This window comes from Pipistrellus hanaki, assembly GCF_964339955.1.
Source record: "Pipistrellus hanaki genome assembly, chromosome: 11".
NCBI classification, from domain to species: Eukaryota; Metazoa; Chordata; class Mammalia; order Chiroptera; family Vespertilionidae; genus Pipistrellus; species Pipistrellus hanaki.
Genome location: NC_140513.1, coordinates 1272845 through 1299457, shown reverse-complemented (window position 1 = coordinate 1299457; position 26613 = coordinate 1272845). Strand labels below are relative to the sequence as shown.

General features: G+C 70.7%; 1 protein-coding gene across 1 annotated transcript; it reads left to right on the top strand.

Annotated features, from left to right (window-relative positions):
* The first annotated feature begins 2867 nt into the window (after nucleotides 1-2867).
* RXRA (retinoid X receptor alpha) lies at nucleotides 2868-19157 on the top strand. Its single transcript, XM_084899653.1, has 9 exons — nucleotides 2868-3112; nucleotides 6673-6823; nucleotides 7085-7264; nucleotides 10123-10292; nucleotides 11719-11848; nucleotides 13028-13160; nucleotides 14414-14505; nucleotides 14870-14975; nucleotides 16420-19157. Exons 1-9 carry the CDS (start codon nucleotides 2924-2926, stop codon nucleotides 16565-16567), a joined length of 1299 nt encoding a protein of 432 aa, XP_084755779.1. The 5' UTR covers nucleotides 2868-2923; the 3' UTR covers nucleotides 16568-19157.
* The last annotated feature ends 7456 nt before the right edge of the window (nucleotides 19158-26613 follow it).

Here is a 26613-nt window from a genome sequence, read left to right as displayed (position 1 = left end):
GATGGGGGTGCACAGGACGGGGCGCACAGGATGGGGCTCACAGGACGGGGGCACAGGACGGGGGCGCACAGGACGGGGGCGCACAGGATGGGGCGCACAGGACGGGGGCTCACAGGACGGGGGCTCACAGGACGGGGGCTCACAGGACGGGGGCACAGGATGGGGGTGCACAGGATGGGGGTGCGCCTGAGGAGCCAGGCCCCTCCGTGGGGACTGGCTGCACTCAGAGGCCAAGGCTCTTTCCCGGGGCCCCTCTGCGCTCTCTCCTCTCCCCCAACTTCCCCTCCCGCTCACTGGCTCCCTCCTCAGGGCTCTGGGCTGGTGCTCTGGTGCCTGGGGGCTGGGGGAGCTTGGGGGCGCAGCCTGGCAGCCCCCTCCCCCTCCCTCCTTCCGGCCAAGCTTTCTCCGGTCTCCCTCCCCTTCCTGCCCGGGAGCAGCCAACAAACAAGACGCAGCCCAGGCCCAGCCTCTCAGCCGCAGGTCCCTGCAGACGTGTGCCATTGCAGACGTGTGTCCCTGCAGACGTGTGCCATTGCAGACGTGTGTCCCTGCAGACGTGTGCCATTGCAGACGTGTGTCCCTGCAGACGTGTGCCATTGCAGACGTGTGTCCCTGCAGAGGTGTGCCATTGCAGGCGTGTGTCCCTGCAGATGTGTGCCATTGCAGGCGTGTGTCCCTGCAGACGTGTGCCATTGCAGGCGTGTGTCCCTGCAGACGTGTGCCATTGCAGGCGTGTGTCCCTGCAGACGTGTGCCATTGCAGGCGTGTGTCCCTGCAGACGTGTGCCATTGCAGGCGTGTGTCCCTGCAGACGTGTGCCATTGCAGACGTGTGTCCCTGCAGACGTGTGTCCCTGCAGACGTGTGTCCCTGCAGACATGTGTCCCTGCAGACGTGTGCGGCCAGCAGCCCCTGGTTCAGGGCCCTCCGTCCCCGCCCCAACGCCCTGCGGAGGACAGAGAGGGGGCAGCTGCGAGAATCCAGGGTGCCCTCGCCCTCTTGGCCATCGCAGTCACAGGCTGGGAGGGAAGATGGGCGTCTCCCTCGGGGCAGCCAGGCCCACTGGCTTCTGGGATTGGGCACCCCCCCCCCCCCCCTGGCTTTCCGCAGACACCCCCGTGGTCGACTCTGCCCCAGCGTGGGCTCTGGTGATGTTGGCAACATACATCTTCCCTCTCTCTCCCACCCGGACGGCAGCAGCCCGGCCCGGCCCTGGTCAGCCCTCGGCCTCTGCAGAGCGCCTGCCTGTCCGCCCGGCGGAGATGCGTGCAGGCGGGGGGCGGGCACTCCGGGGTCCCCGCAGCGGCCTGTGGGCTTCTGGGATGTGCCTCCCAGCGCCTCAGCTCCTTGTCTGTCGGGGGAGGTCAGGGCTGTGCAGGTGCTTCAAGGTCACGTGCCGGCCGCCCGTCCACGCGAGGCCAGGGAGCGATGGATGGCGCACAGCGGCCGCTGCTCCCCTGCCGTCGCGGCTTCCTCACCCTGGTGCCCGTTCGGGGGGCCTCCTCCAGGCCTGTGCCCGGCGAGGGCTCCGCGGGCGGAGCGCCCCTCGCTGTGCAGGCGGGTGCCCGCAGGCCTGCCGGCGGGAAAGTGGACTTCTGGGAGGGGAAGCGAGAGGAGGTGCTGGCAGTGGGGCTGCGGGTGGAAACTGGCAGCTGACGGGGAGGATGGCCTGGCGGGGCCGCAGAACTCCGGTTCCCGGTGGACCACTGCCCGAGGTGCCCGCGCCGTCCGGCCCGAGGCCGGCGGAGGGCCTGGGCCTGGCCGGAGCGGACCGGGGGCGGCCGGCGGGGAGGGGTGGGCGTGGGGACGAGGCGTGCGTGTTCCTCCGGCTCTGGGCCCGTGATGCTCTGAGCTTCGGGGAGTCCGAGTCGTCCGGGGTGGAGGGCTGCCTGGCTGTTGGGGCGGACGAGCGGGGGGGGTGCCCTGACGGGGGTGAGGGGACTGGACTCCCCATAGTGCCACGGCCTCTGGGCTGCTCAGAAGTGTGGGCGCTGCCCCTGGCGGGCGTGGAAGGCTGAGGCCCGGGAGGGGCGTGGCTGGCCCGGACACCCTGCGGCTCCGCGGCTCCTGCTCGGGCCCCGGGCGGCGGGGTCCCCGCCTGAGCACCGCTGGGTCTCCTGCTGCCCAGCCCTCGGGGGGGTGAGGGGTGTCGGGTGGGAGGCTGACCCGGCGCTGGTTGGGCGTTGAAATCTCTGAGGGGGAAGGCGGGTGCGGACGGCCCTGCCTCTCCCCGTCCCTGCGGCGCCCGACGCCGGGCCTGGCACCCAGCTGGGCCCCTAGAGCGCCACCCGGGCCGTGAGTCCCGTCCTGCTGGTCTGTGAGGCCGGAGCAGGCCAGGCCGTGGGCTGGGAGCAGTTGGCCGTTCGCGGCCAAGGCAGGTGTGGAACGCAGGTCCCTCCCCCTGTGAAATGGGTGATGGCAGCCCCCCTGCCCCAGCCCCCGCCTCCGCCTCCCTCCAGGCCTTGGTCTGCCCTGGGCAGGGTGCTGGGTCTGCCCCCCAGGGGCCGTCTCCCCAGGACAGCCTGCACTTTGGCCCCTGAGTTCGTGGGAGGGGCTGGCTCTCCGGGCCCCAGGCATGCTGGGGGACAGGCCTGGGCGGTGAGGGTTCGAGTGGCAGTCGTTGGCCTCCTTGCTGGACAGGGACCCAGAGCGTCCCGCCGGCTGCCAGCGTCTCGTCCTGCATCTGCCCGGGGCCCTGAGCCCGAAGGCCGAGCCAGGCCGGGTGGTGCGGTGGAGGGAGCCGTCCCTCCCTGACCGCCTGGTTGTTGGGGATGGGGGCGGTGAGCCGGGGGCGGGGGACGGAGCCCGGCTGGCTCTCCTCCTGGTCCCGGCCGGGGTGCTGACGGCCCCCTGTGCTTCTGTCTTGCAGACTTCTCCACCCAGGTGAACTCCTCCCCGCTCAGCTCGCCCACCGGCCGGGGCTCCATGGCGGCCCCCTCGCTGCACCCCTCGCTGGGGCCCGGCCTGGGCGCGCCGCTCGGCTCCCCGGGACAGCTGAGCTCGCCCATCAGCGGCATGGGCCCCCCCTTCTCCGTCATCAGCTCCCCCATGGGCCCCCACTCCATGTCCGTGCCCACCACGCCCACCCTGGGCTTCGGCACCGGCAGCCCGCAGGTAAGCGGGGCGGGGCCGGCCGGGGCCCTGCGGGACCTCCGTGGCAGCCCACGGCCCGGGGCAGCGCTCTCATGGCCCCTCATCTCTGGGAAGCCGAGCCTGGAGAGGCGGCCTCGGCCTGGGTTCGAGCCTGGGTCTGGGTGAGCCCGTGGCCCTCAGAGGTGACCACTCCAGCCTGGCCCCTCCCGTTGGGTACGCTGCTTGCGTGGCTCGGCGCTCTGCAGGGGAATCTGTGCTCAGACTGCGGCCCCGGGGCCACGTCCTCTCAGGGCCCCTCCTGGGCCTGTCCTTCCCCTCCGTCTGCTCACCCAGGCCCTGAGGCCGCAGTGCTCCCGCCCAGGCCCCGGGCAGACACGTCCCGGCTGGGGTGCGGGGCTTGGGCCCGCCTGGCCCTCTCACGGCCCGGCTGGGGGCCTGTCTGGCCGGGCCGGGTGGAGAAGCCCGTCGGCTGTCCCGGGGCGACCCTGTCTCCACCCGCACCGGGCTGGGGTCAGCGCAGGCTCCCGTCCCGCAGGGCCCTGGCCGCCCAGAAGCCCAGCGGCCGGGGGCAGCAGGGCCCATCCACTTTCCTGGCTGTTCTGCGGGTAGCTGCCGCCCCCTCTGCTGGCTGCGGGCACCGGGAAGGGCAGCCGAGACGGCAGCGGGCAGCGGGAGCTGACGCCCTCGGGCCCGGCCAGCTCGGTGCTCACAGACCTGCCGCCCGGCCTGGCACCCGGGCTGTGTGCGAGGTGGGGGTGCCTGCCTGCTGTGGGCTGGGCAGGGGCGGGTGCCCGGAGCCCCCACGCTCTGCCGAGGCGAGGCCTCTCGGGGGCCAGTGGGGCCGCGTGTGATCGGGAGGAAGGGCGGGTGCGGAGAGGAGAGGATGAGCAGGCTGTTTGAGGGAGGCCCGTCGGTGCGGCGGGAACTGAAATAAGAGCCCAGGATATGAAAGGGGAAACGGGGACCGCGCCCTGGCCACGCGGGAGCCTTCAGCTCCGGCCCCGGGAGGCGGGTGGCGGGGTGAGGGGCTGCGGGCGGCGGGCGGCGAGCGGCGGGCGACAGAGCGGGGCCCTGGGCTGCGGGAGCCACGACCAGCCCGATGCCTGGCAGCGTGGCCCCGAGAAGGGGAAGGACCGCGGGCCGAGGACCTGCCGTGGCCGGTGGGCCTGTCCGGCATTGAGAGAGAAGGCAGAACGGGCCGGCCGGCCTCGGCGGCTGAGCACCGACCTATGAACCACAGGCCAGGGTTCGATTCCGGTCCGGGCACAGGCCCGGGTGGCGGCTCCATCTCCAGTGGGGGCGTGCAGGAGGCAGCTGATCAGTGATTCTCTCTCATCATGGATGTTTCTCTCACTCCTCCTCCTCTGAAATCAATTAAAAAAAAAAAAATATATATATATATATATATATATATATATATATATATATATATACTGTATATATATATATATATATATATATATAGAGAGAGAGAGAGAGAGAGAGAGAGAGAGAGAGAGAGAGAGAGAGAAGGAAGGGGAGGGAGAAAGGGAAGCCTGCGGGCAAAGTGGGTGGCCCAGCCCCGCTGGCTCAGTTGGATGTCATCCTGTGCACCTCAGGGTTGCCAGTTCGATGCCTGGGTGGGCACCTGGCTGGGTGGGCACCTGGCTGGGTGGCAGGTTCGATCCCAGTCAGGGCACCTGTGGAAGGGCCTGGTTTGTGGCCTCTCTCACATCGGTGTTTCTCACCCTCCCTCCCTGGGGCCTGCGGAGGGGCTCCAGCCCCCCTCCTCTCCCACACGGGCAGGGCCTCCAAGGCTCCCCAGCTCCTGCCGACTCTGTGCCCGGAGGGCAGGGACCTGCCGCCCGCAGCCGGGGAGTCATTGACCGAGACACACCTCCCCGTCCATCCTGTCTGCTGGGCCCCGGCCAGCCTTCCTTCCAGCCCTGCCTCAGTTTACCTCGGGCAGGTCCGTCCAAGGACGTGCACGTGGGGGGCCGGGAGACAGGGCAGGTGCCCTCCCACCCAGCATGGGCTGGCAGCCACAGGAGGGAAACCTTCATTCCTGTCCCCCGGCCGCCAGCTGACACGGCCGCGGGCAGTGGGGCGGTCCCCCCTCGGAGAGGCTGCAGCCGTGAGGGGTCCCCTCACAGCCTCGGGGGCCCCACAGCTGGCTCCGCAGGGCCGTCCCCACTCTCGATGTTTGGCCGCAGCCCCTCCCGGTGCCAGCCGGCCGGCGGCCTCCCCTCTGGGAGACGGGAGTGGGGGTGCCGGACGCCAAGCCGGTCTGTCCCCGCCAGCCGCCCGCAGCCCAGGCCCTGCACTCGGACTTGTGCTCAGAGGCTGACCTCCCGGTCCCCGCGGAGGAGGCAGGATGGGGGCTAAGCTGCGTCCCCGGGCCTGCAGCTGCGGCCAGCTGTGCGGGTGCCCGCTGGGGTCACTGTGGGCTCTTCTGCAGCCAGTGGGGCCACACCGGGGGTTCCCACGCCCCGAGACCGGCCGGCACAGCCCGGGCGCAGCACGTGGCACGGGGGCGCCTTCTCTCAGCTGCGGTCCCCTCATCGGGCCGCACCCTGCCTCCTGCGGTCAGCACCGGCCATGCCGGCCGCCCCGCTCTGCGTGGGGCCCCAGGATGCCGGCCCCGGGGGCTGGCTCTGCCGCCCGCAGCCCACCGTGGGGGCGGTGCCCGTCCTCAGCACCCAGCCCACCGGGCAGAGGAGGGCCGGGCCTGGGGGGGGGGCGTGAAACGCTGCTCGGGGCCGTTTCCATGCGTGTGCCTGAGCGCCACGCTCTTCCGGTCCCGTGAGAAGGGGGTGGGATGGGGGGCCCGGGAAGGAAGAGGGTGAGGTTCCTGTGTGGGGAGGCGCCGGGCTGCCAGGGGGCAGCAGCTGCGGCCGCCGACCCGTTTCCGCCTCGGCCGGGGGTTTGCAGAAGTGGGGCGCTGGGGGCTGCCCGGCCGGGGTCCCGGTGCCTGGGGGGCGGGCGGGCTTGCGGTGCAGCGGGCAGCACCGTGGGGCCTTCGGTGCCGGCGCGAGAGCCGGGCAGACGCAGCGGAACCAAAACTGCTGTGTCATTGCAGCCCGGCAGCTGTTGCCAGGGTGACCGGTGAGTTTCCCACGCTTCCTCCGGCAGGCGGCCTGCAGGGCGCCGGGCGCGGGGAGAGGCAGGGTGTCCCTCCCCTGACACACGCGATCGAGACCCCCCTGCCCCCGAGCCGGGCATGTGGCCGCTGGGCGGACCCCAGCTCTCCTCCCTCCGCGCAGTGGCCGGGCCTCGGTGCCCCGCTATGTGTTGGGGAGCCCCGAAGTGCCCGGCTCACCGGGACGGTCATGGGGCTCACACCGTCCCGCCGGGGGAGTGCCCAGTAAGGGAGGGGCCGTGGGCGGGCAGGGGCCGGGGCAGCCTCCACCATCGGGCCCACCAGCGGGGGCCGCTCGCTCTGGAGCTCCATGGGGCTCACCCTCTGTTCCCGGCTGTTGCATGGGGCGGGCAGGGCCCCCTGAGCCCCGGTTTCTCTCTGTAAAGTGGGGGTGCGGCGGGGCGCTGCGGCGTGTGCCCTGGGCTCCCGGCGCCGCCAGGCTGAGCCCGCGCTCCCCCCGCAGCTCAGCTCGCCCATGAACCCCGTCAGCAGCTCGGAGGACATCAAGCCCCCGCTGGGCCTCAATGGCGTCCTCAAGGTCCCGGCCCACCCCTCAGGGAACATGGCGTCCTTCACCAAGCACATCTGCGCCATCTGCGGGGACCGCTCCTCAGGTAGGCGGGCGGCACGGGCCCGGGGCGGGGGCGGGGGCGGGGGCGGGGGGCTGGGCCGCCAGCAGTGAGGGTGCTGGGGCTCCGGGCCTCTCACACGGACCTTCTCGGGTCTCCCGTCCGGGGACAGTAAGTGGGTGGCCAGGGTGGCCCAGAGGCCCGGAGAGGAGGCAGCTGCTGGCGGTGGCGCTGGCACAGGAGCGGCAGTGCAGCTGGGCCGGGGTGCCGGGCAGGCGCTCACGGCCCCGCTGCCTGCCGCCCCAGGCAAGCACTACGGCGTGTACAGCTGCGAGGGCTGCAAAGGCTTCTTCAAGCGGACGGTGCGGAAGGACCTGACCTACACCTGCCGGGACAACAAGGACTGCCTCATCGACAAGCGCCAGCGCAACCGCTGCCAGTACTGCCGCTACCAGAAGTGCCTGGCCATGGGCATGAAGCGCGAAGGTAGGCGGAGGCTCTGCTCGCACGCCCCCGCGACGGGCGCTCACTCCCCGCGAGGCTGCTGTGGGCAGCGTGTCCCGGGCCCGTCCCACCCGCCAGACCCCTCCCGAGCGCCAGCTGTACGCCAGGCCCCAGGACCCCAGGAGGGCGGCCTCGGCCCCGCACCCGGGGGCGCCCAGCGCCTGGGGCAGCTCCTGCTCAGACCTCTCCAAGGGCGCAGTGCCCAGGGCCCAGCACGGGCTCCGGGGAGGCGGGCAGAGGCAGAGGACAGTGAGGGCCACGCTGGGGGTGGGCGGTGGGCGGGAAGGGACCGAAGCTGGCACGGGAGTGGGTGCACGCAGGCTCGGCTTTGTGGGACCGTCTCATTCGTTGGCCGGGGGCGGGGCCGGCAGGTAGCCCGGAGGGCCACACCTCCGAAGTCACTGAAACTGTCCGGAGGTGCAGCCTGCCCTGCTCTGGGCCCTCAGGCCGGGCCGGCAGAGTGGCCTCCCCCTCGCTCCTGGCTGTCCGTGGCCTCAGTTTCCCCTTCGGGAGGTTTGATGACCCCTGCCCTCAGAGGGTGGGCCCCTGGGGGTGGGGTCTCGCCGCCTGTTCCCTTCTTCATGGCGGCTGTTCCCTGGCCCAGGCCTGGCCGGCCTGCGCCCAGCTCCTTCCTGCCGCCTCCTGACTGCCCTCTGGTGGCGGCTGCAGTTCTTACCAGTTTCTTCTTGTTTTTGTTTCTGTTCCTCCTCAGCCTCAGTCTTTCTCATTAGAAATTGCAGCCTCAGTGGGCAGTGGTGTCCTGCGGGACCCTCCCCGAGGCTGCCGGCGGGGGCCATGGTGATGGGGGGGGAGCTTTGGTGACTGGCTCGTGTGACCAAGACAGGGGAGCTCAGGGCTCCGGGGCTGAGCTGGGGGCCAGCCGGGGCCGTGCCAGTGGGGGAACAGAGGCCCAGGAGGCCAGGGCTGGTTCGAGCGCGTGCGGGCTGCGTCGGCTCCGCTCCCTCGAGACTGATCCCTTCAGGCCCTGGGGAGGCGTGTGCCCCCGATGGCCCTGGCGCCCGGTGCAGTCAGGGGGGACTTGCTGGAGGTGGTGGGACCCGGCCTGGGTTGAGCGTGAGGTGGGCAGTGGATTGGGTTGGAGCCTGGCCAGAGTGCTGGGCTCCAGTGCTCTAGGGGGAGGTGGACACCCTGGCATGAGCCCGAGGCCGCGGCGCAGAGCAGGCTGGGAGCGTGGCCGAGGTCTCTGACGCACTGAGCCCACCACGATGGCGCTGGGCACACAGTGAGCTGGGGGTGTCCTCCGTGGGAAGTGGGCGTCACACAGCCACACAGGGAGGCACTGCCCGGGCTCGGGCGTCGGGAAGGCTTGGCGGGAGGTGGCCAGGCCACTGCCTGGAGAAGGGGGTCAGGCAGGCCACGCGCCCGCCCGAGGGGCCGGAGTGTGCAGAGGCTGGGGTGTCGGGAGGTGTGGCACAGGGCAGGGCAGGGCGCCGTCATGTGCCCCAGAGGGTGCCCTCCACAGCTCAGGCTGGCCCCGGGCTCCGTGCTCCGGCTGAGCTCCGGGCATGTCGGGAGGCGGGTGGGCCCTCGGAGCCTGACGTAGGGGCCGGCATTGCCTGACCCCCGGCTGGTGCTCTCGGCTCCCTCCCGTGTCTGTCACAGTCCACGGCCCTCCTCGGAGAGTGACGCGTGGCCCGTGGCCTCAGGGCCGCCCTGCAGGTTGCTCCCGGGTCTCTCAGACGAGGGGCCCAGAGGGGCCAGGAGGCACGCCCCCATCTGTCCTGCACCCCGAGCTGGACGCTAGGACGGCCCAGCCCCTGGAAATGTCCTGACACAGCTCTCTCCTCTGCGGGGCGGGGGCTCCCGGTCTGAGGGGCAGGCGGGCCTCTGCTGCTTCCTTCCTCCCGATCTCACTTCCTGTACCCCATCTCCGGACTCTGAGGGACCAGGGTGCGGAGGGGGCAGTGTCTGGTGTGTGTGTGCGCACACATGCACACGTATGTACGTGTGTGTGCACGCACAGGCACACATGGCCCCACGTTTCTCCTTGGGAGGAAGAGCCGGCTGGGTCAGGTGCCTCCCTGTCGCCTTCGGGCAGTGACTGCTCCTCTGGCCTCAGGGTGCCTGTGGGCAGCGAGGGCATAGGCAGGTGGCAGCACGGTGCCTTGTGGGGCTGTGTGTGTGTGTGTGTGTGGTGCGCATGTGTGTGCTCTGTGTATGCACACATCACGTGTGTGCCCTCTGTGTGCACGTTTGTGCCGTGTGTGTGTCCTGTGTGTGCACATGGTGACTCAGGGGCAGACTGTGTCCTGGGTCGCGTCCCTTAGCGGAGGACGGCCAGTCCCCAGGCTCAGGACCCGAATTCGCTGTGCGCCTCGGCCAGCGCCCCCGGGGTCCAGTGTCGGCCTCAGGAGGGGGTGGGCAGAGCCTTTGGCGATCCAGTCCTGCTTCCCGGGGTCACATGAGGTCAGGACGGTGCCCGCTGGCAGTGCCCACAGCAGAGGAGGCAGCAGGGCCAGTGCCCGCCAGCCCGGATGCTCCTTCCCACGTGCTCGCCCTCACGTCAGCGGGTCTCTGATGTTGGGGACCCTGGTGTGTTGGGGTGAGCGCCCCCGGCTGTGTTGGCTGCTGGGGAGGGTCCGCCCGCTGTGCTCAGCCCCGAAGCTCCTGGCGCCGGCGGGAGCCAGTCCAGCAAGACCCCCCGGGGGACCGCCCAGGGCCACCTGGCAGGGCCCGGCTGGCAGCCTCCTGCCCCTGCGTCTCGGCCCCTCTCCCGGGAGCCCCGCTCCCCCTCTCTCCTGCTGGGGTGGCTGCTCCTGAGCCGGGCGGGCGGGGCATGTGGGGACCCCGGGGAGCCGGTGCGAGGGCTCTCCTCTCAGCCGTGCAGGAGGAGCGGCAGCGGGGCAAGGACCGCAGCGAGAGCGAGGTGGAGTCCACCAGCAGCGCCAACGAGGACATGCCGGTGGAGAAGATCCTGGAGGCCGAGCTGGCCGTGGAGCCCAAGACGGAGACGTACGTGGAGGCCACGATGGGGCTGAACCCCAGCTCGGTGAGTGCCGCCGCCGCCGCCGCCTCCCCGGGGACTGCGGCCCGGCCAGCGCCTCGGGAGGACCTGTCGGCCCAGAGGGACCGGGCCAGCCAGCGCCCCGGCGAGGACCCATCACCCGGCCGCCGAGGCAGAGCAGCCGGGCCCGGGGCGGGCCTTTCCGATTCCTGCAATCAGAGCAGACTCTGCCCGTACCCTTCATGCTTCCCGTGGTTCCAGCCTGTGGTCCAGCGGGTGGCGGGGCCCCGCATCGGGCCTAGGCCCCGGCAGCGTTACGTCCAGCTTTCACCCGTGTCCCCGTGGGCGCAGGGCTGGGACCAGGCTCGGGGCTGACCCTGCAGCCGCCCAGCCCACCCTGACCATTCTCCCCCGGCTCCGTGGCCAGACACGTCTGCTGGTCCGCCCACCCGCCCCAGGGCCTTTGCACACGCTGCCCAGCTGATTCCTCAGGCTCCCGTCTCAGCTTCGGGGCCGCTTCCTCGGGGAGGCCTGCTCCTCTGGGCGGCCCGGCCCCGTTAGGTGGGCTGGGCCCTGGTCTCACCGCACGCCCCGGCGCTGGTGACAGCGGGGCGTGTGTGTGCGCGTGTGCATGCGTGCGTGCGTGCGTGTGAATCCCCCCTCGTCGCCATGAGGCTGGGGCGCACCGAGCTGCTCCTCACTGCCCACCTTTGGTCAGACACAGGACACCTCTGTGTGGCGGGTGCGCACCCGTGACCCTCTGCCCCAGTCAGAGTGTGGGGTCCCCTCTTCCCTGCTCAGGAGGCTGCGGCCCCCAGCTCCCTGCACTCCGTGACCCCACGACCCCAGACAGCGTGGCCTGGCATGTGGCCGGCCTGTCCCGGCCCGTCTCTCCCGTCCAGAGAGGGGGAGGCAGTGGGGAGGCTTCACGGTCGAGCAGAAGCTCCACAAGCAACTGGAGTCCCGGGCGGGCGGCAGCGTTAGTTCTGCCGAGTGAGGGCGCTGTTCGGAGAGAACGAGCTGGCACCTGGTCTCCCCAGCTTTGGAGGAAGGGCCAAGGAGCAGGTGGGCAGCTGGCGGAGTGCAGGGCGGCCGGCAGGGGGCGCCGGCGTTCTGTGGCCTCTGCGAGGTCCACGCCTCCCAGGACTGGAAGGCCGTCCTTGGGGTGCAGGGAGCTTGTGGAGCCGGGGTCGTTGAGGTGGTTTCGTGGGAACGGGGGCTCAGAGACGATGGGGGTTCGCTGGCGGCCACACAGCCGCATGGAGCTGGGCCCCCGCAGCCCCGCCCAGAGGGAGCCCCAGAGGGCCCCCCATCTCAGAACGCTGCCCTCGGCCACGTGTGCGAGGTCGCTCCGGCTGCGTTGGGCTGGGGCCTCGGCGTGGCGTCCGTGGGGGCGTCCGCGCTGCCCCGGGCGGCGGGCTGGGCTGGCTGAGGCCGCTGCCGCCTCTCACTGGGTGCCCTCCCCGCCCAGCCCAACGACCCCGTCACCAACATCTGCCAGGCGGCCGACAAGCAGCTCTTCACGCTGGTGGAGTGGGCCAAGCGGATCCCGCACTTCTCCGAGCTGCCGCTGGACGACCAGGTCATCCTGCTGCGGGCCGGTGAGTGCGCGGCCGGACGGAGCTGTCCACTCCGCCTCGGGCTCCCGTCTGGGAAATGGCCACGTGGGGTCCCCGTGTGATGTCAGCCGGAGCCAGGCGTGCGGCTGTGACCTGTCGCTGCTCTGAGCGGCTGATGTCCCCGTGGCGGGAGGCCGGAGACACCGAGCACAGAAAGGTTTTAGTTTCCTTCCCGTGCCGGCCCCGGACCTCGGCTCCCCTCCGCCTGCCACCTGCTCTGGTTTCCCGCCCGCATAGCGAGAGCGCCTGCTTCAGGTCCATGGTTTGCTGTGGGGTCCACGTAGCACAGTGACCCCTGAGAGCGGCTGTTGGACCAGGCTGGCAGCTGCCGTTCTGTGGCAATTCCGTGGCTGCACAGAGAAAATGATGGGAGCGCTCCCAGGTGTTCCGTGGCATGAGCTGTTCCGTGGGCATCCCAGAGAGGATTGTGGGAGCGCTCCCAGGGCCCCCGTGGCCGTCCCAGAGAGGATTGTGGGAGCGCTCCCAGGGCCCCCGTGGCCGTCCCGGAGAGGATTGTGGGAGCGCTCCCAGGGCCCCCGTGGCCGTCCCGGAGAGGATTGTGGGAGCTCTTCCAGATGCCCCATGGCCATCCCAGAGAGGATTGTGGGAGCTCTTCCAGATGCCCCATGGCCATCCCAGAGAGGATTGTGGGAGCTCTTCCAGATGCCCCATGGCCGTCCCGGAGAGGATTGTGGGAGCGCTCCCAGGGCCCCCGTGGCCGTCCCGGAGAGGATTGTGGGAGCGCTCCCAGGGCCCCCGTGGCCGTCCCGGAGAGGATTGTGGGAGCGCTCCCAGGGCCCCGTGGCCGTCCCAGAGAGGATTGTGGGAGCGCTCCCGGGTGGTCCATGGCAGAGCATCCTGCATTAGCAGAGACCTCCCTGGCACGCGGTTAGAGTGCCACAGGAGATGCTGTGCAGGACTTGCCAGGGCCTTTCCTGCACCCATGTGCACCGGGGAAGAAAGCCATTCCCAAACGCAGGTGCTCGGGAACCTCTTTCCAGGGGGACGTTCCTGGGGTTAGGGTTCCACGTAGCCGACTCTGGGAACCCCAGCCTGGTCCCGGGGTCTGGGACGGGGGCGCGCTGCCTCTGGGACGGGGCTCCGGGAAGGGCTGGCGCGGCCCGGAGACCGGCCGGAGCCGTGACGGGTCGCCCCCCCCAGGCTGGAACGAGCTGCTCATCGCCTCCTTCTCGCACCGCTCCATCGCCGTCAAGGACGGGATCCTGCTGGCCACCGGGCTGCACGTGCACCGGAACAGCGCCCACAGCGCCGGCGTGGGCGCCATCTTCGACAGGTGGGCGGCCGCCGCGGCACACGCGTGGCACTGCGTGGCTCTCCTCTGTCCACGAGGCTGGGGAGGGGGTGCGAGACGAAGGCTAGATCCCTCAGGACCGGCGTGGGGTCCTCCCGCTCTGACCGTGTGGGGAGGAAGCTGCTCTTCAGAAATACGCCTTCCTGTTGGCTCCAGAGCGGAGGGGGGAGAGAGAAACCTCAGGGCCTCCTGCACTCCCCACACTGGGCGTGGAGCCCGCAACCCGGGCCTGTGCCCTGACCGGGAATCGTACCCTGATCTCCTGGTTCCTGGGTTGACACTCAGCCCCTGAGCCACGCCGGCTGGGCCACAGCTGTGCTTTGCAATGAGTGGAAGTGGTTACTCCGTGGGCTGGTGTCCCTGTGCCGAGTGCAGCACAGCCCCGTGGGCCCTGAGAAGGGCCCCCTGACCAGCCGGCTGACCGGCCCTGTCCCCCGCTGGAGCCTGGCCTGCCCCGTCCACCCGGCCCCCCTCTCTGCAGCCACCCCTGCCCACGAGGCGTCGGGCCAGAGGCCACATGATGCCAGGACACGTTCTCCCCCTGCCCCTCCCCCGGTCTTTTCCCGCAGGGAGAGGCCTGGCTCCTGGGCTGTCCGGGCCCCACCTGGGCCCCTGCCTCCGCACCCCCCCCCCCCACGCGCCACTTCCTGGCTCCGGCGGCCAGGCTGGGCCCATGGGCGGGGAGCCAGGCCGTGTGGGCAGTGTAGCTCGTCCTGGGGCTCGGGACACGCACTCGCAGGGCCCGGACCCGGGGCCAAGGGTCCGGCAGGCTCTGTCCGTGAGGCTGCTGGTGGCTCTGCCTGGAAGGAAGTGTCTGGTGAGGAGGGGACAGGCCCGGAGAGGCAGGTCCGCGGACGGCCATGCTTCCTGGCCTGTGGGTGCGGGTGGGGCCGGCACCCCAGCGCTGCCTCAGGCTGCCCTGCCCGCCTCCACAGCTTGGTCCGGTGGCCGTGGCTGGGTCCCGGCTCATCGTGGCTCGGCCCCACGGGGTCCTCATTCTCCAGGTCCCAGAGTAAAGCCCTGTGAGACCCTCTCCGGGCGGAGCGGAGAGCCCGCGGGGAAAGCAGTGAGCCCGCGGGGGGAGGGACGGGCTGGTGTGGCGGACGCTGGGCCAGGCGTGGCAGCTGCAGGGTCGGCCTTGACCTTCTCGGCTGTCCTGTGGGCTGCGTGGGCATTTCTGGGGGCAGCGTGGGCACGGTCTGACGTGGCCTTGGCGTTCGCCCGCCTCCTCGCAGGGTCCTGACGGAGCTGGTGTCCAAGATGCGGGACATGCACATGGACAAGACGGAGCTGGGCTGCCTGCGCGCCATTGTGCTCTTCAACCCGGGTACGCCGTGCGGACTGCCCGGCCACGGCGCCCACGGCCACGGCGCCCACGGCCATGGCACTCACAGCCACAACACCCCCTATTCTGCCACCCCCCAGCCATGGCACACCCAACCACAGCACCCACCACCCTGCTGCTCCCCACCCCAGTGCCTCTGGTTACCATGGGGCTGGCCCGTGTGAGGGCCCCACGAGGTGGTGTCCACGGCTTCGGGGCTGAGGGCGGGAGCCAGCCAGCCAGGAGGTGTCGCTGGTGGCAGGCCTGTCCCGGGTCCCCTGCGCCAGCCGCCCGCCTTCGGTGCTGCCGAGCGCACGGTCCCAGCAGCTTCGGGAGGGCTCTGACCTGCAGCCCTTCTTCCTCGCAGACTCCAAGGGGCTCTCGAACCCGGCTGAGGTGGAGGCGCTGCGGGAGAAGGTGTACGCGTCCCTGGAGGCGTACTGCAAACACAAGTACCCGGAGCAGCCGGGGAGGTGAGCCGCCCGCCCTGCCTGCGTGGGCCTCGCGGCCTCGTGTCCGCCCCGGGCCCGGGCAGGGCACCGCCGGGCACTGCCGTGTGACGAGAAGGCGGCCCTCCTGGGCCGAGGGCAGCCCGGGAGCACAGTGCAGGGCAGACATGCTCACACACCCAAAACGGTGGCCCACAGACGCCACACACAGTGGGGGCCGTCTCTGAGGAGAGCATACAGGAGGCCGTGCTCCCCCCGCCTGAGGGGACCACCAGAGGCAGGGCGCACAGTGGGTGCTTTGTAGACGCAGGCAGGGCAGGCAGATGGGCTGGTCTCGGGTCGGCTCATGGCTGGGTCCATGGTGCGGGCACGGTGGCTGTCTGTCAGGAGGAGGCGGGCTCACTGTCCGGTCATACCCCGCCTTCCGAAGGCCCCTCCGGGCACAGGCCCGCCCGCCCGCCGCCGGCGCGCACACGGTTAACGCGGCTGGCCCGGCCATCTGGTTTGGTTTAGCGGAGCTTCCCGGACGGAGCGGCAGCCCGCTTTCCTGGCGCCGCCGCCGCCAGCTCAGCACAGCGCCCTGGCCCCGCTCCAGCCTCGGCCGTTCGGCCGGGAAAGGCGGGCTGTGCGCGGCCCCGGCCCGTCCTGCCTGTCGTGGGGCCGGGGGCCCGGGCGGGCGGCACACGGAGGGCCTGCGTGTGGGCGCCCTGCAGGGACGCTGGGCCCGTTGGCTGCGCCTGATGTTCCTCCTCCAAGTTCCCCCAAACCCCCCCATCCCCCCGCCCCCGGGACACAGGAGCTCCGGGCCGCGGGCCACTCCAGCAGGGCTGCTGCTCGGGGGCGGGCCTGGGGGCACCGGCCGGCCTTCCCAGCCCAGGACCAGCTCCTCCCCTCGGCCCCCCGCACCCAGCGCCCTCGCTGTCCTCATCTCCAGCTGCACACCCTCCCTGTGGGCGCCCCCCGCCCTCGGAGGCAGCCCGCGTGGTTTGAATTCCCACAGCCATAGCTGGCCGCCCCGGCCCGGCCACTGGCCCTTCCTCCCGGGCCCCCGTGCCCCCCGGGCTCCTGGCTCCGCGCCCTGCGGCTGTTTCCTCTGCCGAGGGCCCTGTCCCCCCGGAGCTCAGTGCAGGCGGCCTCCTGCGGGTGTGGGGATCCGGCCAGGGGGTCGGTCCTGTCCTGGAGGCAGCCAGGCGCGCTGGGCGAGGGCGCGGGGTGGGGGGCGGAGGGCGGAGGGCGGAGAGTGGGGGGCAGAGGGCGGGGGGCGGAGGGCGGAGGGCGGAGGGCAGAGGGCGGAGGGCGGAGGGCGGAGAGTGGGGGGCAGAGAGCGGAGGGCGGAGGGCGGGGGGCGGGGGGCGGGGGGGCGGGGGGCGGGGGGACGGGGGGCGGGGGGCGGGGGGCGGGGGGCGGAGGGCGGAGGGCGGAGGGCGGAGGGCAGTAACCCGGAGGCACTCATGCCCGCCGCCCGCAGGTTCGCCAAGCTGCTGCTGCGCCTGCCCGCCCTGCGGTCCATCGGCCTCAAGTGCCTAGAGCACCTGTTCTTCTTCAAGCTCATCGGGGACACGCCCATCGACACCTTCCTCATGGAGATGCTGGAGGCCCCGCACCAGATGACTTAGCCGCCAGTGCTCTCCGGCCGCCCCTGCCCCCCTGTGCTGGAGGCCCCGCACCAGTGACTTAGCCCCCGCCCGGCGTGGACTGCGGGCGCTATCACTGCTAAGCCTAAGAGATGTGTTGCCACCCCACCCCATGCTGCTTGTCTTTGGACCCGGCAGGGCACTGCTTTCCCCGCGGCCAGACGGCCGGACGCACGGCCCCGCGGCCACCGGCTCCCGGAGCCCCGGGCGGCTCCGGCTCAGCCCCGTCCCCCAGGGCCCGTCCCGGCGGGCGGGCGGGCGGCGCTCTGAGTTTGGAGTGCGGCCCCGCCCTCGATGGGGAGGGCGCAGGTGGGTGGGGGTTTCCTGCAGAGGAAGACGGGGGGCCCTGGGCCTGCTCCGTCCGTGAAGGGGGAGCGCCCCCTTTTCCAAAGATGACTTGGGGATGCCTCAGCGCCACGCCAGGAGCTGCCCTCCGCGGGGTTTGGGGTCCCCGAGAGGCTGCAGGGACGAGGGTCGCCGCCCACCTGTCTGCTCTGCATCGTCTCCGCTCCGCCCCTGCCCCCCGGGGTCCCGCCTGCCCCGGGCGAACAGACCGGGCCCGTCTCTGCTCCATCCCAGGCCGTCTCGCAGTCTCGCAGTCCACGCGCTGCTGTCCGCCCTCTCCCGGGCAGTTTGCCCCCAGGAGGCCTGCGGGATGTGGGGGAGGAGGCTGCCCCCCGAGGGTCTCCATCCTCTGTGGGCTCAGGAGCCGCAGGAGGGACAGGTGGCGCCTCTTCGACTGCAAAGCTCAGCCAGGAGCCCGTGGGCACAGGCCCTCTGCACAGCTCAGCTCGACGCCCCTGGGGGCAGCCAGGCTGGCCTGGGGGCGGAGCCCCTGTGGGGCGGCACCCCATCAGCCCAGCACCCCTGCAGCGTTCCGACCGGCCCAGTGGGTGGCGCTCGGGCCTGCGGGTGGGGCTTGCGGGTTGAACTGGCCTCAGGCACAGTCACCCCCCTCAGGTCTGTGCTTCCCATCCTCACGCCACACCCCACAACCCAGCGCTGAGCAGAGGGGCCGAGGAGGAGGGATGCGGGGGTCCTGTCTGCTCAGCCAGGGGGTGTCTGATGGCAGCGTCTCTCCCACCAGCCTCCCTCCGACACCGCCCATCCAACCTGTCCAGGGCTGCCTTCCCCAGGGTCACCAGAGGGGGCAGGGTGCCGGGCAGGGGCCGGGCGGGCAGAGGGGCCTCGGGAACGGTCCATTCTCTGCCTCCCGGAGCCCCTCCCCGGGCTGAGCTGGGCGCCCCGGCCAGAGGCCGCCTGCTGGGCACTGCCTTGTCCACTGTGAGGCGTGCCAGGCCCGGTGCCCTCTGCAGTGCCCGCTCCCTCCTGCTCCCCTGGCCTCTTGGGGACCTGGGGGCTCGGGTGGGGCGTCGGCTTCTTGGGGACGGCACGGTTACCGGCTGACACCCCACAGAGCCCTGGGGTCCCAGGCCACCACCTCCCCTGGGCGGAAGCCCCCTGGCCCCGGCCGCTCGGCCCTGCAGCCCCGCCCGCACCAGCGTCCCTGCGGCTGTGCTCCTGCCTCCCCGCGGGCAGGCGATCGTGTGCAGCGCCTGCAGGTGCAGCCGCCCGCGGTGGAGGCAGAGCTCGGTCACCCGGCCTCCAGCTGTCCCCGGCCTGGCTCGGTGCGGTGATGCTTGGTGATCGCTGCCCTGCTGGGACAATCTTTAATTTTCTAAAGATGGTGAGGCATCAGGGCCTTCGCCGCCCGCTACCCCCACGGCCACTGATGCCTCCCGAGGCCCGGCATGCCCATGTCCTGTGCTCGGAAGGTGTTGGCAGGGCCTGCCCGCCCCTGGGGAGCAGCCTGCGGGACGCTATTCACCCAGATGGCCCCACGTCCAAGGTCGCCACCTGGAAGCAGGCCCCCGGAGTTCCCCCAGGATGTGCGGGGAGCAGGCCGGGCCCCCTGCAGGGCCTGGCGGCCTGGCTGGCTGAGCAGAGACAGGTGACCGGCTGGTGGCGTCCCCATCACGGAACTGGTGCGTGGCCTGGGCTGCCCGCTTGGACGGTGGCGGTGCCGTGTGTGCCCGAGAGCCGCCCGGAGTGGACGCTGTCCGCGGACACGGACACGCGTGTGCCCGCGTTCCCGAAGACGCCCCGTCCGTTTGCTTCGCGTGAGCACGTCCGCCGGGACCCGCGGTGACCGTGAGCGGCTCCGGCCCGGACCGCATCTATTTTAAGATGCTTCGGCGCCGACCGCCGTCCCCCGGCCAGGCCTCCGGGGCCGCAGCGGCCGCTCGGGTGAAGCTGGAGGAAGCGAAGACGAGTGTCTGAGCAGCGGAAAGGAGAAAAAATCTATTTTTGTACAAATGTAATTTTATCCGTCATGTACGCGTGCTGGGTCTGCCGGGTCGCGAGGTGGCCGTCCGGAGGCGCCCGGGGAGCGTGGAGGCGGGCGTGGTGGGCTGGTGGCACCCCTGCCCGGCCGCCCTGCCCCGGGGCTGCCCCGCCGCCCGCGGTGCTGACGGACGCCCTTCTGCCGGCCGCAGCGCTGGCCGGGCCGCAGCGCGAATCGGGAAGGAAAGGACGGACGCGGAGGAGAAACACGATACGAGCGTTTAAAATCCCCACGTCGTCCAGCCTCGTTTGTCCGCCAGTTCCCGTTCGGTCCGGGGGTCGGAGCGCCAGGGGGCTCCGGGCTTTCTGCCCCCTGGGGGGCGGGTGGCCGTCCTCAGCCTGACCCTGGGGGGGGGCAGGGCAGCGGGCCCCCCGGGCCGTCCGGCCGCCCGCAGACACCTGCAGGACGCCCCTCGGCTCCCTCCTGGGTGATAGGGCCTTCGGGCCTCCAGACTGGCCTGGGCCGGCCGAGCCCTGTGCTCATCCAGCAGCCCCTCTGGGGGCCCTGGGCTCCCGGGCAGGTGGCGCTGAGGGCAAGAGCCACCCCAGCCGGGAGGGGTGGACCTGATAAGGGCCCGAGAGGCAGGCTCCTCTGATGTCCCCCCCCCGCAATGGGCTCACATGCTTACCTGTGTACACACTCACACACACAGGCACACTAACATCCTGTGTATATACACTCACACATACAGGCACACACTCAACCTGTGTACACTCACATACAGGCACACACACACACTCAATCTGTGTACACACAGGCACACTAACATCCTGTGTATATACACTCACACATACAGGCACACACTCAACCTGTGTACACTCACAGGCACACACACACACTCAATCTGTGTACACACAGGCACACCAACATCCTGTGTATATACACTCACACATACAGGCACACACTCAACCTGTGTACACTCACATACAGGCACACACACACACTCAATCTGTGTACACACAGGCACACTAACATCCTGTGTATATACACTCACACATACAGGCACACACTCAACCTGTGTACACTCACATACAGGCACACACACACCCTCAAATCTGTGTACACACACACAGGCACACTTAACATCCTGTGTGCACACACACACACACATACAAGCACACACTCAACCTGTGTATACTCATACAGGTACACACAAAACCTGTGTACACACTCACACAAGCATACTAATCCTGTGTGCACACACACACACACACACAGGCACACTAACATCCTGTGTATATACACTCATACAGGCACACACTCAACTTGTGTACACTCACAGGCACACACACACAACCCGTGTACACACACACATACAGGCACACTAATATCCTGTGTATATACACTCACACACACAGGCACACTAGTCCTGTGTGCACACACACACACAGGCACACTAATCCTGTGTGCACACACACACAGGCACACTAATCCTGTGTGCACACACACACAGGCAGGGGCTGGCCTGGTCCGCAGGCAGGAAGGGCAGGCATGGCCACGGGGCGTCCTGGGGAGAGGCCTGGGCACGGGCGGAGGACACAGGTCGGAGTGGGCGCCGTGCTGGCAGCAGCCTTCAGAGGGACAGGCTGTGGAGGTGGCCCGGGTCTCGGACCTCAGCGGAGGGCGGAGCTGAGGGTGTCAGAGGGCCACATAGAGATCCAGTACCAGCCCTCTAATGCCCCAGTCCCACCTGTCTCCAAGCTCGGGGTCCGGGGGTGAGGTCTGACCCTGACCCTGACCCTGACCCTGGCACAGGACCGGGGAGTGACTCCGTCCCCAGGGGCACCCGCCGCTGTGACCTCAGTCTGAGTGGACGGCCATTCAATCTAACCTCCTCCTCCCCCCCCCCCCCCCGCCCCGCTGCCCCCTTCAGCGCAGAGCCTTCTACATCGACCTGGGAGAACCCAGGGCGGGCGGGCCTAGTCCCGGGTTGCCCCTCCCCCCCAGCTCCCTGGGAGGAGTCCTGTTTTGGGGCAGACTCCAGCCCCGCCCCCCTTTTTAAATATTGTTTTTCTTTTAAAAATATTTTTATTGATTTCAGAGAGGAAGGGAGAGGGAGAGATTGAAACACCAATGATGAGGATAACTGATCAGCTGCCTCCTGCACGCCCCCCACTGGGGATGGGGCCCGCAATCGGGGCATGTGCCCTGACCGGGAATTGAACCGTGACCTCTTGAGTCATAGGTCGCTGCTCAACAACTGAATCAGGCTGGCTGGACACCAACCTCTCGGTTTTGATGGAGCCCAGGCTGCCTCAGAGTGGGGGTAGGGGCGTAGGGCACCAGATCTCTCAGGACAGCTCCAGGGGAGGTGGCTAGCCCGAGGCAGGCTGCCTCCTGCTGGTGACACTGGTGCTGAGCCCACCCGGACCCCGTCCTGTCCCTCCCTGTGTGCGGGGTCTGCTGCAGCCCTCCTGCAGGGATCCCCACTCCGGGGCTCCAGGGACCCTGACCCCCAGGCATCCCTGGCCCATGCGGTCAGAGGGGGCGTGGGAGTGAGAGGCTGTGGCAGAGGCGAGGCAGCGAGGGGAGGCGGACCGGCGAGGCTGTTCCCAGGGCTCGGGGCTCCCGGACACAGGCACAGCCGACCGACCGACGGACGGGCGGACAGCGGCACTGGGGGCCCTAATCAGGTCGCGTCGGACGGTAACTCCAAGGATAACCTGAACACACAGAGGACAGTGCAGGGAGGGCCAGCAGGGGGCCTCACGGAGCAGAGGAGCCAGGGCCGGGTCACCGCGCTGACCAGCCATGGTGACAGCGCGGGCGGCTGTGACGGGCACCTCCCTCTGAGGCCTTCTGCCCCAAACCCACCCAGTCTGACTGCAAGAAACACGCCCGCACGTTCATGCCATGCCACACCACGCCACACCCCGAGACAGGTAGGGGGCCGGAGACACGGATGGGACTCGAAGCAGGCTGCCCACACCCATGCATGGCAGGTAAATCCGTGCTCCCGGCGCTGAACCCTGCCTGGGGCCGGGGTCCTGGCTGGGACCCCTCACTGCCCTGGACTGGGATGGTGGGTCAGACTTTTCATGTCTTTTCAGTTTTCGGTTTTGACTGGAGCTGGGTGTGGAGGTGCCAGGGGAGAGGAGAGGGTGGTGGGACTGGGACCTGGTGCCAGGAGGGGCTGATAGGTCACCAACTCTCTCCCTCCCTCTCACCACCTCCCTCCCTCCCAGGTGAGAGGTCCTTGTGGCTATGCCCCAGCCCGTTTGCCCAGGAGTGAAAGCCTTTGGGGGTGGGCGTGACCCCAATCACAGACCATGGCTCAGCCTGCAGGCCCGGAGGTCAGCCACGCAGGAGCAGCCTGGACCCCAAAACACAGGGAAGACTGCACTCGGGGCCCAGTTGTCAGCGACCCCGTTCGCCACCAGAGGGCAGCATCGCCTCGCTGAGCGCCATCCGCCGAGGAGCTGGTGGCCTCTGCTGATTGGCTAATCACTACCGTCTCATTGGCAACCATCTCCAGCGCCCTCTCCCCGCGCTCCGCCCGCCGCCAGGGCCCCTGTGATGCGCTGCAGCTGCTCCGCCGCTTCCTGGCCCCAGGCCCTGCGCCCAGGCCCAGGCCCCGCGGGGGCAGCAGCCAGGAGCCCATCCCAGCAGCATCTCTGATTGCTCCGTGGCCGGGGCGTCCCCGTGTCCGCTTTCCCACTCCCTGCTCGAAACTGACGGAGGGCGGCTCAGGCAGAAACCGGGGACCCATCTGTGTCCCTCCCGCCACCACAGACCCCAAGGTGGCCTTGGGGAGCCTGGACCGGAGGTCAGCGGGGGAAAGGTGTCTGTCCACCCCTGTCCTAGCCCCGGCCGCAGCCTTCGTCCCAGGAGGCCCTGGGGTACCTGTCCAGACCCTCCTGCATGCTCTGGGGGGTCCCCGGGCCCTGGGCACCTCCTCCACCTTCCTTGTCTGCCCACCGGGCACCCACCGGGCACCCACCGGGCACCCAGAGTCCCCAGAGACAACCAAACCAGTGCCGCTCGGGGGCCTGAACTTCAGGGCACGGGGAGGCCGGGAGGGGCGTGGCCTCGCAGGAGGGTGCTGGGCGGGTGGGCCTCCAGAGGCCAGCGGGCTCTCTGCTCTGGGCCACGCAGCCCCGCCCTATTGCCCTCACCGAGGCCACGGCGGCACCTCGTGTGCCGGTCCCCGGCAGCCAGGCCGCGGCCCCTGCTTTGCTCAAAGCGTGGCCCCTGCCTGGGAGCCCGGTCCTGCCCGGGGAGCCTGGGCCTCCCTCAGGCCCGACGTCCATTCTCCCATGATCCTCTGCCCGCCCTCCGCTCAGCTGCACACCTGCCTCCAGGTAGCAGGTGGGGGTGAGGCCCTCCTGACCCCGGCCCTGGTCCGGGGCTGCTTTCGTGGGAGCTCCGCCTGGAGACGTGGCTTCCCCACGGCCACACGGCGGTCAGCGGGGCTAGGCCCGCCCCTGGGTCCGTCCGAGCCGGCCCAGCCTCGGGGCCCGGCGCTGCCCTGCCCGGCCAGGCCTGCTCGGCCCACGGCTCCGGCCCGGGCCCCGGCGCCCCGCGCGGTGGGCTGTGGCCTCGTGGCCGTGTCCTCCGATGTCCAGACCCGAGGGTGGGGGGTGGGGGGGCGGGAGCTCGATCTGGCGGAGCCTGCGCCTCCCGGCTGCGGACGTGGCCGCCACCCCGCCCTGCCACGTCGCCTGCTCCCCGCCGGCAGGAAGCGCAGCCCCGCTCTCCTTCTGGAGATTTTGGGAGGCTGTCGGAGCAGGAACATCTGGCCGGGGGCCAAGGAACATAACAGAGAGGGAGAGAGGGAGGGAGGGAGCGGCGGGGGCGGAGGCGGGGACCATCTGATTTCACTTTGGAAGACAACGGCAATTAGGCCGCCGGGCCCAGTCACCGCGGATTCGAACCAGCTGTGACGTCAGGGGGAAGGAATGAGGCTGGTGTGCGGCAGCCGCATGCAGGCCGCTCCGCCCGGCGCGGGGCTGCTGGGTCCTCCGGGCGAGGGTGTGCAGAGGGCCCTCGCTTCGCGCTCATGGCGGCCGGGCCAGACAGGCCTGGGGGGGGGGGGCGCCCCGCTCCCCCGAGAAGCCGTCTCTGTCGCCGGCCGTGCCTCTGTCCCGGGGTCCCAGGCCGGGAGGGTCCCCGGGCCCGCTGGGGGCGGCTCCGTCCCAGGACTCCCCTTGCTCTGCGGCCGCCGGGCCCCGTGCAGCCCTCCTTCTGCCCCAGCTCCCGGCTCCCGCCCTGTCCTTCCCGCCCCGGGCTGTTCGGTCCCCGGTCAGGCCCTGCTCCTCGTGCACCTCCTCAGCCGCTGCCCCAGAGCCAGGGCCACGGGGGAGGCCCTGGGCGGCCACGGGGAGGCCGAGGCCTGTGGCTCCAGGCCGGCCCCGTGGGGGCTGTGCAGGTGGCCTCGCCTACAGCCGCTGAGGAATGAGCTGCGCCCCAGGGGGCCTGTGACTCCGGGGGGCCTGCTGGGTTGGGGTGACAGGGTGGGGGCCTGATGGGCGTGGCGCCTGGCGGGGTGTGTGTGCCTGTTGGGGGGTCAGCCTGCAGGGGGCCCCGCCGCAGGCCGGCCTGGCCTGGGACCAGCTGTGTGTCTGGAAGCAGCAGCGCCTGAGTCACGGGCTGGGGCCTCCGGGCGGGAGGGGGGAGGGGGTCTGAGGACACTTTTCCGTGGGAAGCAGCCTCTGGCTGTCTGCCCAGGGGGAGCCGCGGGGGCCTGGCCGCGGGCTGTCCTCTGGCCGGTTCCCTTCGCAGGGCTTCCTGGGGGGGCGTCCGGTGGGCAGCTCAGCCCTGTCTGCGGAGCCGGAGGGGGGCGTGGCTGCGCTCACCGTGGGGGGTGGGGACGGGGGGGGGGGGGGACAAAGAATGCCCAGGTCCCTGTAGAGACCAAACCCCATCATGGGGGAGGGTGGGGGGGTCACCTGTGGGGACTGCTGGGGGGGGAGGGCAGGTCTGGGTGATCCTGACCTCCGGTGCTCGGAGTCCTGGGGCTGACCGCCTGTGGCCCCGGCCATTCCCCGCAGGGACAGGCTGTGATGGGTTGGCAGACCCTCCCGGAGCCCTGAGCCTCATGGCTCCGGGGGGCCGGTGGGCCAGCAGGCAGGCGCCCAGGGGCTCGGGTCTTGGCTGAGGCAGGGACAGAGCTGTGGGGAGGTCTGTGCGGTGGCCGGGGGTGCAGGCTGTGGCTGTGGCTGGGTGGTCTGGGGGGGGCTGTGGTACAGGCTGTGGCTGTGGCTGTGGCTGGGCCCGGTGGGCAGGCCGGCCGGAGGCAGGGAGCGGGTCTCCAGCCTGGACGTGGCCCCTGGGCCGGGTGCAGGGAGCACAGAACCACACGGCCTTAGCAGCCCGGCCCCGGGGCCTGTGGGGGGAGCTCCGCCCCCATCCCCCCCCCCCTCCAGGAAGCCCTCCGGGGTTTGCTTCTCCTGCAGACCCTGCTCCTCGGCACGTGGACGGCCGTCTGACCTCCGTGCTCTCCCGGGAGCCAGGGGCAGGGCGGGCCGGGCTCGGCTCCCCGAGGATCTCCTGCAGTGCCAGCTGTGCCGGCCACGTGGAGGCGGGTGGGGGCGGGCACGTGGTGGTGGCCAGGCCCGCGGCGGCGGGGGCATGGCTGCGCCTCGATGGGGGGAGCGGACGGGGCAGTGCCTGCCCTCGAGGCCGGTGCGCGGCGGGTGGGTTTCTCCCGCTTCCCGCCTCCTCGTGGAGGGCGAAGGCCGCCGCCTCCTTGGAGCAGCCGGACCCTCCTGGGCGCCCGCGGCACTTTCCTCCGAGCAGCTGGAGGCCGGGGCGGAGGCCGGAGTGGGAGGCTGGAGTGGGCGGTGGGAGCAGAGGCCGGAGTGGAGGCCAGAGAGGGAGGCCTAAGAGGAGGCTGGAACAGAGACCAGAGAGGGAGGCTGGGGAGGGAGGTTAGAGCGGGAGGCGGGAGTGGAGGCCAGAAGGGAGGCCGTAGCGGAGGCCGGAGGGGAGGCGGGAGCGGAGGCCGGAGGGGAGGCCGGAGGGGAGGCGGGAGGGGAGGCAGGAGCGGAGGTGGAAGTGAAGGCCGGAGCGGAGGCGGGAGCGGAGGCCGGGCGGAGGCCGCAGTGTGGGCAGCGCCGAGCTGGCGGAGAGGAAACAAGCTCAGAACAACGGGCAGGAGCCCTGGCAGCCGCGCGGCTGATGAAACGGGGAAGCTGGCGGCCGCGGCCGGGCCTCCCGGGCCATCTGGAGTCCGGCCATGGGCGTGCTCCCGGCCTGCCCCACGTTCCAGAAGGTTCCACACATCGCTCCCAAACATCGCCATAGCAACCGCCTCATGCGTGGCTACTCAGGGCTTCTTACTGAACACGAGTGAAGGGCTTTACACGGAGCGCGGGCGGTGTGTGCCCCCGGCCCCAGGCAGCTGGCTCCCGGGGAGGGCTTGGTCCGCCGGGCCCCTCCTCCTCGCCGTCAGTCACGCTGAGGGCCGGGACGCCTGGCGGGGGGGGCCCCTGGGAGCTGCTGTGTCCGGCCGGGCCGGGCTGCACGCAGGCGATGGGGGCCCGGTGTGGGGCGGCTCTGGCCCGGACGGGGCCGGCGGGCCGGGTGCGAACAGCTAACGCCCTCGGCCTCCGTCCGGGCCTTGCCCTGCTGGTCTGGGGCTGAGCCACCTTCGGGCCCCGTGTCCCCCTGCCTCTCCCCGGGGTGCGGGGCTCAGGGCCACCCCGGGCTCCCCGAGACCCTCTGTGAGGCTCCGGGCCGGGAT